The 17,568-nt window shown below is 39.5% G+C and overlaps 1 protein-coding gene across 4 annotated transcripts in view; it reads right to left on the reverse strand.

The window, feature by feature from the left end:
* The window catches only part of TMEM156 (transmembrane protein 156), a 67,341-nt gene extending 63,775 nt beyond the window's left edge, over positions 1-3,566 (reverse strand). For 2 of the 4 annotated variants that reach the window (XM_074396020.1, XM_074396017.1), the window contains exon 1: positions 3,381-3,566. In XM_074396020.1, the coding sequence (XP_074252121.1) occupies positions 3,381-3,468 (88 nt within the window). In that variant the 5' untranslated portion in view covers positions 3,469-3,566. The remainder of the gene's footprint in view (positions 1-3,380) is intronic. The other 2 variants (XM_074396018.1, XM_074396019.1) reach the window with 1 other exon arrangement.
* Positions 3,567-17,568: the final 14,002 nt, after the last annotated feature.

Consider the following 17,568-nt stretch of genomic DNA (forward strand, 5'->3'; position numbering starts at 1 on the left):
TTTTATTTAGTTGTTTGCCAGTCACTCATCCCCCACAACTGAAAACTCCTTGAAGAAAGAGTTGTCTTTCATTTTTGTAGCCCCAGCTTCATAGCACAGGTGAAAGAATAAATAAAGAAATAAAAGATCACTGGGATTTACATGAGGGTTAGCCAAGTCTCTCTCTTAAACACTTTAAGTTCAACAAAAGCAGGTTCGAAAGTCTCTTATTTGGTAGTGAACTAGCTCCCTTAATTGCAAGTAGCTCTGAATCAAAATATATCCACCATTCCCTTTTGCATTTCCATCATCTACATGCAATATAAGTGCATCAAACCATTATATTAACTACTATATCCTAGCTGCCTTTCAAATAAATGGAAAAGTTAAAAAAACACTGCTATAAAATGGGTTATCTTGCTAGTAGTACATACCCAATGCAAACTCATTAAAAGTCTCAAACAGTGTAAAGTAGCCCCCCTTTTTGGGTAAAGTTAGACAAAATAGCTTACACTGTGTAATTGTGATCACTGAATATTCCTACTAATGATTATTCAGAGACTCAGATACATTCTTGATGAAAAATGATCAAACAAGGTGCTTTATTTTTAACTTAGGACTTCAGAGGGTTTATTATTTTGAAATCAAATCTATTATACCTCATGAGTATATTATTCCTTATTAAGATTCCTTTTGAATTCATTTGACATGTTAAAGACAGGGTATCAGTAAATAATTTATAAGTAAAAATTATTTTATAATATTTATCTTAGAAATTAAAGTGAATAGAACATAAGAAAAATGAAGGAAAAAAAAAGACAAGTAACTAATGAGGTAAAACTAGACAGGAATCTCACCAGGTTAATTGTAGTACTTCTAGAACATTCTTAGCTTATCATAAATAATTTTACTAGCTATTTTATTTAGTATTAGTTGTCAATTTAACTCACTTCATAGGCCAACTAATATTGTGGTTAAGAACTAATTTTTAAAAAGCAAGACAATTATGTTCAAGTTTCCTTCATTTAATCAATATGGGACTATAGTAAATGAGGCTATAAAAAGATGCTCCTGGTGATCCATAAACCATTACAAAAATATAAAGCATTATTATTACACAATTGTATGTGTATGATTTTGCCTAGTAATCAGCTTTTTGTTTATGGCAGCTCTGTGCAAAATTCCTTCTACTGCTAAATAATGTAAAAGAAGACAGTGGTTTTTGAACATTTTTGTTTGTTGGCCCCAAGCACGGTTCCTTTGAAACAAAATCTCCCAATAAATCCATCTGAGTGTGGCGGTATATGCCTGTAGTCCCAGCTACTTGGGGACTGAGGCAGGAGGATTGCTTGATCCCAGGAGTTTGAGGTCAGCCTGGGCAACAGAGTGACACCCTGTATCTTTAAAAAAAAAAAAAAATACATCAACCCAGAAAGAGTTTGGAGTAATATCTATGCTGTTATTGGACCAGGAGAACAGAAACAGCTATTTTAAGTTTAGGAAGGCAGTAAAGGTAGTATTGGGAGCTAATGTAACCAGTTTTGAAAGCAAGAGAACAAACATTATAAATGATGGTTGATTATTGACAAGATGAAGAACCGACACATTACCATTAGGCCAAGGAAGTTTGGCTAAGATGGATTTTATAAGAGCTCTTTCTTCTACCCACCAATAGAAGGGGCTCCCATCTATCCTCCACTAAGAATTTATCTGTGCTTCAGCTGGGCGTGGTGGCTCACACCTGTAATTCCAGCACTTTTAGAGACCAAGGTGGGCAGACAACAAGGTCAGGAGTTTGAGAACAGCCTCGCTAACATGGTGAAACCTCATCTCTACTAAAAAAAAAAATATGAAAAAAGCGGGTGCTGGGCAGGATGGTATGCGTCTGCAATCCCAGCTACTTGGGAGAATTGCTGAACCAGGGAGGCAGAGGTTGCAGTGAGCTAGAATCGCGCCACTGCACTCCTACCTGGGCGACAGAGCAAGACTCTGTCTCAAAAAAAAGTAAAAGAATTTCTTTGTACTTCATCTATCTTCTTTCTGCTTACAACTGCCCCACAAGGCCATGCTTCTCACTTTGAGAAACAAAACCTAAAAGAACTATGTGTCTGCCTCCAAATAAAAACCTTTAACATGTTCCTGTAGTCACCAGTTCTCATAAAATACTAACCAATAGTTAATTAAGTCATTTTGGGGATGATTATCTGGTTTTCATTAGATCCAATCTTACTGTTTAGAGGTACTATGTGTATGTAGATAGATAGAGAGAGACAGACAGACAGAACCTACCCTGGATAACTATTGCATGAGCTTACTCTAAGCTCACAATATCTTAAAAATAGGTTATCTTTATTCTAACTCTTCTCTTTATAACACATTTTTCACCCAGTGAAATCAGCATTAAAAATATGTGCTATGATTGCTTCATCCAAGTAACATAATGCCAGAAAGGCAACTTGTAATCATAGCGTTTATTTAGCAAAAATATTTTTAACTGGCTACTTGGCATCATGTATATGCAACATCAAATAATCACTGAAATGTCATCAAATACAATTAGCAAAAATATTTGTATCTGGCTATTTAGCATTACATATATACAACAATAAATATTCATTGCAGCAAGTCATCAAATATGAATTTTTATCTTAATCTAATCAAATTCATGTAAAGACTAGTTAATGATAGAATACAGCCTTTTCACCTTTTGTTCTTATTAAATGTTAGGGAGCACAATTACCATCCGAACAATCATATTAATAAATTTGCAAATATTTTGCTAACATGTAAAAATAGTTTAAATTTATACCTATTTATTTTCCTAATCTAAGTTTTAGTAGTTATTCACAAAGTAAATTTTGTTCCATTTTTCTCCAATTTCAAATACATACACACAAATCTGTTTAAATTTTCACTCACTTTATTTTAATTACATTTTCAAAATGTATAAATGCTTTTTCTTGTCAAAAGATGACAGTAAGTTATTTGTGAGAAATAGTTGTAGTAGAGGGAATTCTAGCATTTTATACACAATAAATATCACTTTCTTTATTAAAGAATTTGAGAATGTAAAAGCATACTTAAAGCTGCTTTGAAGAAACTATTTCAAAGAGCAGTTATGTGATGAGATTATTGTAATCTCAATGTCTGAAATCCAGACAACAGATTTTAAATATTTTCATTTTTAGGTAAGCTACTATAATTATGTACTATGAATTAGGTTACTGTCCTGTATAACAGCCAACTAAAATTGCAATCTTGTTTTATTTTATCAGTTTTTCAGATCTAGAACTTCAGCCAATGCAGCATGTATCCAAAAAGAGGATCTTTTCTGTATCCGCTAGCTGACACTAACTTTTTTAAATTAAGAAAGAAAAGCTAGATTACAATTACATACTCACCTTTCAGTGTCTTGAAATATTCCGGCAAAATTAAAATGAATGTGATCACTACTGCCACAAATAATTTAAGAAGGGCTGTTTTTGTCATGTTTCTTCACATGACACAAATGTGTTCCTTCCAGTACATTCATGGTATGTTGCTTCCTGCTTTAAGTTTCATCTCGACAGTACTTTAGGTTAATGCAATTCACCCTCATACTCACTTCCTTTTGAGTAAGACTTAAAAAAAAAAAAAAAAAAAAAAAAAAGACGTCTTAAACTGAGAGACTTCACTTTTGAGTCACTTTACATTTAAAAAAAAAAAAAAAAGAAAACACCCTCCAATAAATACTTTCAAACCATTTACTTATCTTTCTAAGCAAGAAAGGTAAATAAATGATCTCAAGAAGCAAGGGGATCTTCTCCCCAGAGAAACTGAAGCTACTTTCCCTTGTTTAACAATGTATGAATATAAACCCACAATTTATTCACAAAAATAAAATGGTGGGCTGAGCGAAGTGGCACACACCTATAATCCCAGCACTTTCCGCCAAGGCAGAAGGATCATTTGAGGCCAGATTTTGAGTCCAGACTGGTCAACAGAGCAAGATCTCCTCTCTACTATAATTTAAATATAGCTAGGTGTGGTGGTGCACCTCTGTAGTCCCAACTACACAGGAAGCTGAGGATCACTTGAACCCAGGAATTTGAGACTGCAATGAGCCATGACAGGCCACTGCACTCTAGCCTGGGTGACAGAGTGAGACCCCTCCTCAAGAAAGAAAGAAATAAAAGGGCGAATATCGGTGATGTCTAGGTTGTATGGACATCACTCATTCACTCATTCATTTACTTTTTTTTTTTTTTTTTGAGATGGAGTCTGGCTCTGTTGCCCAGGCTGGAGTGCAGTGGCACGATCTCGGCTCACTGCAACCTCTACCTCTCGGATTCAAGCAATTCTCCAGCCTCAGCCTCCTGAGTAGCTGGAATTACAGACATGTGCCACCATACCCGGCTAATTGTTGTATTTTTAGTAGAGACAGGTTTTCACCATGTTGGCCAGGCTGGTCATTTACTTAATAAATGACTATCAATCCCTGTTTAGTGCCAGGTGCTGTGCTGAATTCTGGTGTTCAGAAAATAGTATATCTGGAAGATAATACAGTACAAAAAGGATAAACTGAGGACCCATGTAAAATTTTGGTTCTACTTTACTGTATTCTAGCAGTCTAATGGAACGCATTAACATTATGACTATAAATACAGTAATTATTGTTACAGAATCCACATTCCCAGTTCCCACGTCAAGAAAAAGAGAGATCTTCATTATAATAATCCCAGTGAAATAAAATACTTTGTCTTAGAATATAAACGAAGGGTAAGGAGAATTTATGGTGTATAAAGCATACATGCAAACAAATATTATTGTTTAGAAAATCCAGATATCCGCTGCTCCCATTGTTGTTGTTTTCTGGTTTAAAAAAAATCAAAACTACATTGAGATACCATCTCACGCCAGTTAGAATGGCGATCATTAAAAAATCTGGAGACAACAGATGCTGGAGAGGATGTGGAGAAATAGGAACACTTTTACACTGTTGGTGGGAGTATAAATTCGTTCAACCATTGTGGAAGACAGTGTGGCGATTCCTCAAGGACCTAGAAATAGAAATTCCATTTAACTCAGCAATCCCATTACTGGGTATATATCCAAAGGATTATAAATCCTTCTACTATAAGGACACATGCACACAAATGTTCATTGCAGCACAGTTTACAATAGCAAAGACCTGGAACCACATCGATGATAGACTGGACAGGGAAAATGTGGCACATATACATCATGGAATATTATGCAGCCATCAAAAATGATGAGTTCATGTCCTTTGCAGGGACATGGATGAGCCTGGAAACCATCATTCTCAGCAAACTGACACAAGAACAGAAAATCGAACACCACATGTTCTCACTCATAGGCGAGTGTTGAACAATGAGAACACATGGACATAGGGAGGGGAGCATCACACACTGGGGTCTGTTGGGGGGAAATAGGGGAGGGACAGTGGGGGGTGGGGAGTTGGGGAGAGATAGCATGGGGAGAAATGCCAGATATAGGTGAAGGGGAGGAAGGCAGCAAATCACACTGCCATGTGTGTACCTATGCAACGATCTTGCATGTTCTTCACATGTACCCCAAAACCTCAAATGCAATTTTAAAAAATGGAACCACATATATCCAGTCCTTTTCTTTCTGCTCACTCCCTCCTATGCCCCTGCCACCCACCCATTTCCATTTATCTGATTTCTTATCACTCACCCAAACCTGAGCTCTATGGAACAATGGGTGGGTAGAGAGTAAGAAGGTAAAGGCTGTGCTGTGAATACTCTGTGAGCATGAATTAACTCTTTTCTTCTGATTGGACAATTTGATGAGCAGATGGGAATCATGGGTTGAGACACATTGGGACGTGAGTCTAAGAACAGTCAAGGCCAGATGCATTGGCTCACACCAGTAATCCCAGCATATTGGGAAGCCAAGGCAGGTGGATCACAAGGTCAGGAGTCCAAAACCAGCCTGGCCAAGATGGTGCAACCCTGACTCCACTAAAAATACAAAAGTTAGCTGGGCAAGGTGGCATGCACCTGTAATCCCAGCTACTCGGGAGGCTGAGGCAGGAGAATTGCTTGAACCCAGGAGGCGGAGGCTGCAGTGAGCCGAGATCGCACCACTGAACTCCAGCCTGGCACCTGGTGACAAATCGAGACTCTATCTAAAAAAAAAAAAAAAGAAGGAAAAGAGAAAGGAGGCCCTCTTCCTTAATTCTTTAAGTCTTCTCCATCTTACAGGTTTCAAGAAGTAGTCAGTGAATAATCCACTTCCTTTTTTTTTTTTTTTTTTTGAGACAGTCTCACTCTGTCACCCAGGCTGGAGTGCAATGGTGCCATCTCAGCTCACTGCAACCTCCACCTCCTGGGTTCAAGCAATTCTCCTGCCTCAGCCTCCAGAGTAGCTGGGATTACATGCTCCCGCCACCACGCCCGGCTAATTTTTGTATTTTTCGTAGAGAGAAGGTTTCACCAGGTTGCCCAGGCTGCTCTCAAACTCCTGAGTTCAGGTGATCCGCCCACCTTGGCCTCCCACAGTACTGGGACTACAGGTGTAACACTTCCCATTTTGACCCTGTTACGACTCCCCAGATGTTCTGACTCTTATTTTTCAACACAAGCATTCTAGCCATAATTTTAACCAATGGAAATGAAATTTATCACGGAAGTACTGACTTGCTATGACACTGCTAACTCACTTTTATTCTTGATAAATTTTCTAAAAAGGGTAGTTAAGCCACTCGAATTTTTTGCACCTTAATTTTGATTAATTAGGTTTTAGTTTTCAACTAATTTTCATTAACTATTAATTTTGGGGAAATTCATTTTGTTAGTATGTATTCTTTTCTATGTAAAGTTTCCAACAACATTTTGGTTCATTTATTGATTATTTTGTCTATTTCAAAGTTAACTGATTTGGGAGGGGTTTTTTGGTGGTGCTATTGTTAGTGGTGGCAGAGATCGGAATCAGTTACCCCGAGTTACCGGCAATGAAACCGTACATGTCTGCAACAATCTCAATTCTTGTCTCCTCAGAAGAAAGAATTCAACTGAGGGACATAAAGCAGGAGAGACAGAGGTAAGTTTCACAGCAGGAGTGAAAGTTTATTAAGAAGCTTTATGACAATAAGGAAAGAAAAGAAGGAAAGTACAACTTGGAAGAGGGCCAAGCGGACGACTTGAGAAACCAAGTGCCCAGCTTGACCTCTTCACTTGGAATTTTATATGTTGGCATACTTCTGGGATCTTGGGTTATGTCTCCCCACTCCTGAGATCTTATCGGGAAGCTGCTGATCACTTTCAGGTGTTTTCTATCTGTTAGGAGACTGCCTTTCCCTTGTACCAGCTGTGACCAATTATTACTTTAGAGAAACAACCACCTGACCATCATCTGATGGTCGCCCAGCACTCTTGGACCGTGTTGGAATGGAGTGCATACCTGACTAGCTACCTACGGTAACACTGTTTCTTCCAGACCTGCACTGCCCACACACAGCCCCTGCCAGTCTGACTTCAGACTCGTTATCCTATTCTTGGACACCTAAAAAGCAAAATTATCCAGCAGTACCATGGGTCCTTTGTTTTCAAGGGCTGACTCGTGCTCTGCAACTGGTTTCTCTGGAGATGTTCAGATGCTGAGTGTTGGGAGAGCAGTCCAGAGACCCAAAGTCCCAAACCATAGCCTGGCTGCTCTGAGGATATAAGAATCAGAGTCTCAAAGTCAGTCTGTAGTTCACTTGCTGCACATCAGTGTTTCATCTCTGACTTAGCAAATAATGAGAAAATTAAGATATGCACCCAGATATTTCAGAAATCTCTTTTGTCCATTTTTCTATATATCAATAACCCAATTTTAAGAAAAGTTTTCATCATTCTATCAACAGCTACAAACTGCTTAAATTGATAGCAGAGCAATAGCCAATGACAACTTCCAAATATCTCATGGGTCAAATCTTCCAAGATTCAATAGCATAGGTTCAAATTGAAGGTTCAAAATATTTTGCTTTTTTTCCACTGTCATAATTCACCCACTAAAAATGTTTTATAACTGAAATTGCTAAGTATATAAAATACATCATTAAATCTTTACTTTTTGTTTTGTTTTGTTTTGTTTTTTGAGGCATACTCTTGCTCTGTCACTCAGACTGGAGTGTAGTGTTGTGATCTTGGCTCACTGCAACCTCAGCCTCCTGAATTTAAGCGATTCTCCTGCCTCAGCCTCCCAAGGAGCTGGGACTACAGGTGCATATGCCTGGCTAATTTTTTGTATTTTTAGTAGAGATGGGTTTTGCACCGTGTTAGCCAGGATGGTCTCCATCTCCTGACCTCGTGATCCACCCGCCTCTGCCTCCCAAAGTGCTGGGATTACAGTTGTGAGCCACTGCGCCCAGCCAAATCTTTACATTTTAAACACCAGCAATCAGTAAAATTTAAGAATTAAATTTTATAAAGATTTTTATAGGTAATCTAACTTAAAATGATAGAGCCTCAGAAATAAGTAAACCAAGATGGCATTTTCCCTTCATTTCATTTAACTTTTTATTTGATTTTGAAGATAGAATTGCAGCAACAGAAAAGTCAGAAATAAAAAGGAAGTAGACAAGCATTGGGTGCTGTGTAAGAAACTTTCTTTAACAATGTTATGTGTGGCTTTGATTTATATACCACAGAGTTGTAGCAAATGCTAAATGTTTAAGTGTATGACTCTGGGATATTAGAATTTAATGTATGTATTTACCTTGAAGAGTTGTGAGAAGCCAGGGGGTTCCCAGAATTTGAGGTGAATAAGGGTTTTCCTTTCTGTTCAGCACTCCCCTTTTAATGTACCCATTGTGTCTGTGCTGTCTTCTCTTAGAACCTCTGCTTCCATCATCCAAACTTAAAAATCCTGCAGAAGTTATTTTTAAAGGCTGCATTCAATTTTTAATGGTCCACATACAGGTCATAATTCCATATTCTAATTATGTCATTTAAAAAATGTTTAATATAACACTACAATGTGAGCATTCACATATATAAATTTTTGTGGGAGGCTGATTACAAAGTAGAATTACTGAGGCAAAGAGTATAAAGGTTTTTGAAGCTCTTAATTCATATAGCCAACTGTCTTCCATGCAAGTTGTATCTACATACATTCTGTCAACTAGGTATGGGAGTGCCCATCCCATATATCACAAAACTTCAACAAGAGCCATTATAGTCTTCTAACCATTGCCAATGTAATATATATAGTTTAATTTGCATTTCTTTGATATTAATTCTGAACATTTTTAGTATTTGCTGGCAATTTGAATTTCTCTTGTTAATTGCATGTTCATGTCTTTTACTGAAGGATTTATATCCTTCCTGTTGATCTATAGGATTTCTTTCTCCATTGGGAATGTGGAATCTTTGCATATGTTTTGCAGACATTTTTCCCAGGTTGTCATTTGCCTTTTCATTTTGTATATGGTGGGAGTTTTTCCACCCAACTGTTTTGTAACAGATTATAAAACAGAAACCTCAGCTGGGCTTGGTGGTTCATGCCTGTAATCCCAGCACTTTGGGAGGCTGAGGCAGGCAGATCACAAGGTCAAAGGAGATCAAGACCATCCTGCCCAACATGGTGAAACCCTGTCTCTACTAAAAATACAAAAATTAGCTGGATGTGGTGGCACGCACCTGTTGTCCCAGGTACTCAGGAGGCTGAGGCAGGAAAATCACTTGAACCCAGGAGGCGGAGGTTGCAGTGAGCCAAGATCGCACCACTGCACTTCAGCTTGGCGACAGAGCAAGACTCTGTCTCAAAAAAAAAAAAAAGTACCTAAAGGTTTTATGCTGAGAAACATAGTTCCTCATTGTATTTATATTACATGAAATAATGGATAGTTAAACAACTAATCATTTATTCTTTTTTTTTTTTTTTTTTTTTTTTTTTTTTTTTGAGATGGAGTTTCGCTCTTGTTACCCAGGCTGGAGTGCAATGGTGCGATCTCAGCTCACCGCAACTTCCCTCTCCTGGGTTCAGGCAATTCTCCTGCGTCAGCCTCCTGAGTAGCTGGGATTACAGGCACGCGCCACCAGGCCCAGCTAATTTTTTGCATTTTTAGTAGAGACGGGGTTTCTCTACTAACACCAGGATGGTCTCGATCTCTTGACCTTGTGATCCACCCTCCTCAGCCTCCCAAAGTGCTGGGATTACAGGCGTGAGCCACCGCGCCCGTTCCATTTATTCTTAAATACAAACTTTATTTGCAGCCTGATTTTGGCTCCCTGGGATGCATCAAAACTTAGTCCTCTCCCTTGAAGTAGCAATATCTGACCCTCTAACACCTTGTTAGGGCTGATGATAATGCTAATGGCCCACATTTCCATAGTTTTGTTTTACAGTTTCCAAAGCACTGTCACAAATATTAGATTATTTTTTAAACACCACAAATATTAGATTATAAAGGGTAATCTAGGAACTGCTACAAATGGCTACAAATCTGCAATACTTACCCACTTCGAGCTTCTCCTTTCTATTTCAATGAAGGAATAAGAGATTAACAAATCTAAAACACAAGAGGTTGTTGCTACAGCACTAGTGTTTAACTTTCCTAAGTAGTGTATTTCATATTTGATTTTCAGGTTCACAAATATACTTTAATGTGTTTATATTTCTAATCAAGACTGAACGTCTTAATTAAGTAATTATGTATTGTGTGCTAGATACAAATGTTTAAAATTGAAAGGATCTTTTATATCAAGGAGGTGCTCTACCCTAGGAAAGCAAAAACAACATACTTTTTAGAAAATTATAAATAGCAGCCTTAAAAAGGATAGTTTAAATTTAACTTCTACGAAGTTATTTATTAATATGTGAAATATACACTTGTATATACTTTATATGAGTATTTTTTTTTCTAGTTGAAACTGTCCTCTATATCTTCACTATATTCTTTGTAGAATGGAAACACCTTTATTGGATCAAGAACAGCAGCAACGATCAATGGCATTTATTGAATATTTGCTATGTGCTACTGCACAGTGTTGAATGTTTTGTATGAATTATTTTATCCAGTTGTATAGACAAAGAATATGGAGTATAGGGAAGTCAAGTAAGGGCTCAAAAATCACATAGTTAATAAAGGGTAAAGCTAGGTGTCAAACCCAGAGAGTCTGACTGCAGATGTAATACTCTCAACCCAACATTGTATTATACCTCCACTATCAGGCTGTGTGAGAACATCTGTCAAGAAGGGTCACTTATAAAATAATAATCATAGCAAACACCAATATAGTTTTTACTATGTGTCTGATGCTATACTAACCCAGGGTTTCTCACTGGTGGCACTATCGGTATTTTGGGACAGGCCATTCTGTATTGTGGGGGCTATCCTCTTCATCATAGGATATTCAACAGCAGGTGCCAGTAGCAGCTGTCTCCACCCCAGTTTTTTTTTTTCAGTAAAAAAAAAATTTAAGAGACAGGGTGTCTATCACTCATGCTGGAGTGTACTGGCATGATCATGGCTCACTGCAGCCTCGAATTTCCAGGCCCAAGCGATCCTCCCACCTCAGCCTCCTGAGTAGCTGGGACTATAAGCATGTGCCACCAAGCTCAGCTAATTTTAAATATTTTTGTAGGAATGGGAACTCACTATGTTACCGAGGCTGGTCTCAAACCCCTGGCCTCAAAGAATCATCCCACCTCAGCCACCCAAAGCGCTGGGATTATAGACATGACCACCACACCTGGCCTCCCCATACCAGTTTTGAAAACCAAAAAGATAAAAAAATGTTTCTAGATGTTGCCATATGTCCCTGGGGGAATGAAATAGCTCCCAGCTGAGAACCACAGCATGAAACACTTCACTTATATATGGGTCGCTTTTTAAAATGTTTTTATTTCTATAGATTTTGGGGGAACAGGTTATATGAGTAAGTTCTTTAGTGGTGATTCGTGAAATTTTGGTGCACCCATTACCTGAGCAGTATACATCAAACCCAATTTGTACCATTAAATTTTTGTAACTACCTTATAAAATAGTTACTGTCCTTTCCATTTTAGTCACTTCAGGCTCGTTCTATTCTAGGTAATCTAATCAGCCCAAAAGTAAATTTTTAAATTTGGATTAGCCTAATTACTTCTTTTTTTTTTCTTTTCTTTTCCTTTCATTTCTTTTCTTTTATCTTTTCTTTGCTTTTTGAGCCAGGGTCTTGCTCTTTTGCCCAGGCTGGAGTGCAGGGGCACAGTCAAGGCTCACTGCAGCCTCAACTTCCTGGGCTCAAACAATCCTCCCAACTCAGCTTCCTGAGCAGCTGAGACTACAGGCACACAACACCAGGCCCAGCTAATTTCTGTATTTTTTGTAAAGATGGGGTTTTGCCGTGTTGGCCAGGCTGGTCTCAAACTCCTAGGCTCCAGCAATCTACTTGCCTCAGCCTCCCAAAGTGCTGGAATTACAGGCATGAGCCACCGCACCAGGCCCCTGATTACTCTAATTGTGTTACTAGCAGATAATTATGTACTTTGGCAACACAGCAATTGTTAGATTAACACATTTTTGTGGGGAAAAATAATCTCTTTTTAACAAGGTCTGCCTGAGTATGGAGAGGGTCCCTGGAAGTTCCAGTCTCCTCATTCATTTTGTGATTCATTCAACAAATATTTACCAAACACAAGACATCAGGGAGTGTCCTGAACCCTGAAGATGTAGCAGTAAGCAGGCAAAGTTCTCACGCTCACAGTCTAGTGCGGGTGTTCATTCCAATGAGAGAGAATAATTAAGTAAATAATAATTTATTTTCAGTTAATGTGAGTGTTTTGGAAAAAAGATCAGGCAAAGTATGAGGGTGAGATGTGCCCGCAGAAAGTTGGGTAGGGCACATGTTGGTTTAAATAAGGATGTTAATGAAGGCCTTGTCACTAATACAACACTTGGGAAAAGGCAAAACCACAGAGACAAAAAATAGATCAGTGGTTGCCAGAGGCTGAGACAGAGGGAGGGGTTAATGACAAAGGGACACAAGGAAATTTTTAGGATGCTGGAAATGTTCTACATCTTGATTATGGTGGTGATTATATAACTGTGTGTTAGTAAAAATTCTAGAACTGTACTCTAAGAAAGGGTGTATATCATTTACTGTATACAAATTGTAACTTAATAAGCATAATTCTGTGTCTCTCCACTCACATAGCCTCTTTGCTATTTTAGAAACAGATGATTAAGAAAGGGGCTGTGGTGTCTCTGAGGCTGGAAGCTATCCCCTGGGCTGGGGCTTGAACTTAATAGAGCAGAAATCAAGAGAGAACCTCTGAGCAGGCAAGCAGGAGACAGCAGTGGTACCGTCAGTGGCTGTAATGAGGTTGCTGCAAAGAACTGCACGACATGAATGCACACAGGAAGTCACAGCCAGGTTGAGTCAGCCAGGCCAACCCGGAAGTATAGTCAGCTCCTCCGAGAACCAGAAAGGGTGCTGAGCTGCCTTCTCTTTGTTCGCTCAGTGCATTTCTTTTTCGTTTTCTTTTCTTTTCTTTTTTTTTTTTTTTTTGAGACAGAATTTTGCTCTTATTGACCAGACTGAAGTTCAATGGCATGATCTCAGCTCACTGCAACCCCCGCCTCCTGGGTTCAAGGGAATCTCTTGCTTCAGCCTCCGAAGTAGCTGGGATTACAGGCACGTGCCACCACCTGGCTAATTTTTGCATTTTTAGTAGAGAAAGTGTTTCACCATGTTGGCTAGGCTGGTCTCGAACTCCTGACCTTGTGAGCTGCCCACCTTGGCCTCCCAAAGTGCTGGGATTACAGGCATGAGCCACTGTGCCCAGCCCATTCAGTGAATTTCTCCTCTAGTTGGGAAAGTCTGGTTTGACCAGCCACCACTGGGTTTAGAATCCTCAATTATAAACAGAGTTTGCCCCAGGCCCTCACACTCAGGACATGGCTAGCCTTCTCATGCCCAGTCCACACAGGGCTGCTTGGCCCATAGTGTCCTGACCCCAATCACCAGTAGCTGGAAAGGCAGTTTGTTTTCACTAACAAAACCCCCTGCACTGAGACTGCAGCCTAGATAGGAAAAAACCTGTTGGAGCCTCTTTCCTCAAAAGGACTATGAGTCAGGCTTGTCTGCCCAGCTATACTCACAGAGGTGGAGGAAAGGAGGGAAAACCACCCTGAAATGAATTCTGGGACCACTGTGATATATTTCAGCCTCTGGGAACAAAGTTTCTGGCAACCGAACAACGGAATTCATTATCTTGTTAATTACATACATAAAGAGACAGAAAAGCATAACCAAATCATTCTTCATGATGGTAAATATAACAACCATTGAATATTTAGGAAATAAAGTAAAATAAATTGCTCAGAGTCTGAAAGTATGAGGCATAATAGATCCAGTCTCAGATAAAAATAACTGGCTGTTTCCATCCCCGGTGCATGGAACTGCTAACCAGGACCATGCTCTCCGACTACCTCAGGGAGGATTCTCTTTTAGGAAAAGTGTTGCTCCATTTCTAACTGATCTTTGTTTCTTCATAATGGAGTGCTGTGCCAGTCACATCTTTGTAAAGATCATTTGAGATGACTTTTCACCACTATTGTGCCATAATTGTTTTAAGACTTTTTTGTTAAAAACTAAAACACGAGGGGGCAGATCCAAGATGGCCAAATAGGAACAACTCTGGAGTGCAGTTCCCAGTGAGAACAATGCAGAGGGTGAGTGATCACTGCATTTCCAAACCAGTTATTACTGCCCATGGACCAGGAGATTATTCCTGGACTGACAAGAGTCATGACTGTCCAGCATGACTGTTTCAGTCAGCGCATTGGGTCCATGCACAAAAACTCACAAAAATCTGGGCAGCCATATCAACTGGCACGTGGAATGCCTGGGAGACAGAGCCACCCATTCAACTGAAAAAAGGGGCTGAAACAGGGAGCCAGGTGATCTGGCTCAGTGGGTCCCAACCCCACAAAGACCAGTAATCTGAAATGCTCTGGATTGAGAGTTTCACAGCAATTGCAGGTGGACCTGGGATGGTCCAGCTCTGTGGGGGGAAGGGCATCCATCATTACCGAGGCAGTCCACCATTATCGAGGCCGTCCACCATTACCAAGGCAATCCACCATTGCTGAAGGAGTCTGCCATTACAGAGGCAGCCGCCATTACTGAGGCAGACCGCCATTACCAAGGAAGTTCTAACTATACCTCTATAAACAAAACTGCAAGGAAGTCCATACAGCAACTGGGCAGAGCCTATGGCAGCTCAGCAACACCTCTGCTGGCAGACTGTGACTAGGCTACCTCCTTGCTGGGCAGGGCATCTCTGAAAAAAGGCAGCAGCATTTCAGAAACTTATAAATAAAGCCCCACCTTCCCAGGAAGAGCACCTGGGAAAAAAGGCAGTTCTAAGTTCCACAACAGCAGATGTAAATGTACCTGCCCAGCAGCTCTGAACGGAACAACAGAGCTCACAGCTCAGCACTTGAGCTCCTATAAGAGACACCTCATAAAGGAGAGCTCAGGCTGACATCTGGCAGGTATCCTTCTGGGACAAGGATAACTGAAGAAGAAACTGGCAGCAACACTTACTGTTCTGCAGCTGCCTTAGGTGATCCCCAGGCAAGCAGGGTCTGGAGTGGACATCCAGCAGTCCTACAGCAGAGGGGCCTGGTGGTTAGAAGGAAAACTAAAAAACAGAAATAAATAACTTCATCATCAACAAAAGGACGTGCACTCAGAAACCCCCTTAGAAACTCACCAAGTACAAAGACCACAGGTAGATAAATCCACAAAGATGGGAAGAAACCGGTGCAAAAGGGATGAAAACACCAAAAACCAGAGTGCCTCTCCTCCTCCAAGGGATCACAACTCCTCACCAGCAAGGGAACAAAGCTGGATGGAGAATGAGTCTGATGAATTGACAGAAGCACGTTTCAGAAGGTGGGTAATAACAAACTTCTCTGAGCTAAAAGAACATGTTCTAACCCAATGCAAAGAAACTAAGAACCTTGAAAAAAGTTTTGACAAAATGCTAACAAAAATAAACAGCTTAGAGAAGAATATAAACGACTTGATGGAACTGAAAAACACAAGAACTTTGTGAAGCATACACGAGTTTCAATAGCCAAATCAACCAAGCAGAAGAAAGGACATCAGAGATTGAAGATCAACTCAATGAAATAAAACAAGAAGGCAAGACTAGAGAAAAAAGAATAAAAAGAAATGAACAAAGCCTCCAAGAAATATGGGATTATGTGAAAAGGCCTAATCTACGTTTGATAGGTTTACCTAAATGTGACAGAGAGAATGAATCCAAGCTGGAAAACTCTCTTCAGGATATTAACCAGGAGAACTTCCTCAACCTAGCAAGGCAGGCCAATATTCAAGTCCAGGAAATACAGAGAACACCACAAAGCTATTCCTCAAGAAGAGCAACTCCAAGGCACATAATCGTCAGATTCACCAGGGCTGAAATGAAGGAAAAAATGCCAAGAGCAGCCAGAGAGAAAGGTTGGGTTACCCACAAAGTGAAGCCCATAAGACTCACAGCAGATCTCTCAGCAGAAACTCTACAAGCCAGAAGAGAGTGGGGGCCAATATTCAACATTCTTAAAGAAAGGAACTTTCAACCTAGAATTTCATATCCAGCCAAACTAAGCTTCATAAACAAAGGAGAAATAAAATCCTTTACAAACAAGCAATTGCTGAGAGGTTTCGTCACCACCAGGCCTGCCTTACAAGAGCTCCTGAAAGAAGCACTAAACAAGGAAAGGAACAACCAGTACCAGCCACTCCAAAAATGTACCAAATGGTAAAGACCATTGACACAATGAAGAAACTGCATCAACTAATGGGTGAAACAACCAGCTAGCATCAAAATAGCAGGATCAAATTCACATATGACAATATTAACCTTAAATTTAAATGGGTTAAATACCCCAATCAAAAAACACAGACTGGCAAATTGGATAGAAAATCAAAATACAGTGTGCTGTATCCAGGAAACTCATTTCACATGCAAGGACACACATAGGCTCAAAATAAAAGGATTGAGGAAGATTTACCAAGCAAATGGAGAGCAAAACAAAGGAGAAGTTGCAGGCCTAGTCGCTGATAAAATAGACTTTAAACCAACAAAGATCAAAAGAGACAAAGAAGGGCATTACATAATGGTGAAAGGATCAATGCAACAAGAGGAGCTAATGATCCTAAATATATACACACACAATACAGGAGTGCCCAGATACATAAAGCAAGTTCTTAATAACCTACAAAGAGACTTAGACTCCCACACAATAATAATCGGAGACTTTAACACTCCACTGTCAATATTAGACAGGTCAATGAGACAGAAAATTAACAAGAATATCCAGGACTTGAACTCAGATCTGGACCAAGCCAACCTAATAGACATTTACAGAACTCTCCAACCCAAATCTACAGAATATACATTCTTCTCAGTACCACATCACACCTACTCTAATATTGACTGATAACAGAAAAACAGAGAACCAAATCATGAGCAAACTCCCATTTATAATTGCTACAAAGAGAATAAAATACCTAGGAATACAACTAACAAAGGATGTAAAGGACCTCTTCAAGGAGAACTACAATCCACTGCTCAATGAAA

The sequence above is a fragment of the Saimiri boliviensis genome, chromosome 3, assembly GCF_048565385.1.
Source record: "Saimiri boliviensis isolate mSaiBol1 chromosome 3, mSaiBol1.pri, whole genome shotgun sequence".
Lineage (NCBI taxonomy): Eukaryota > Metazoa > Chordata > Mammalia > Primates > Cebidae > Saimiri > Saimiri boliviensis.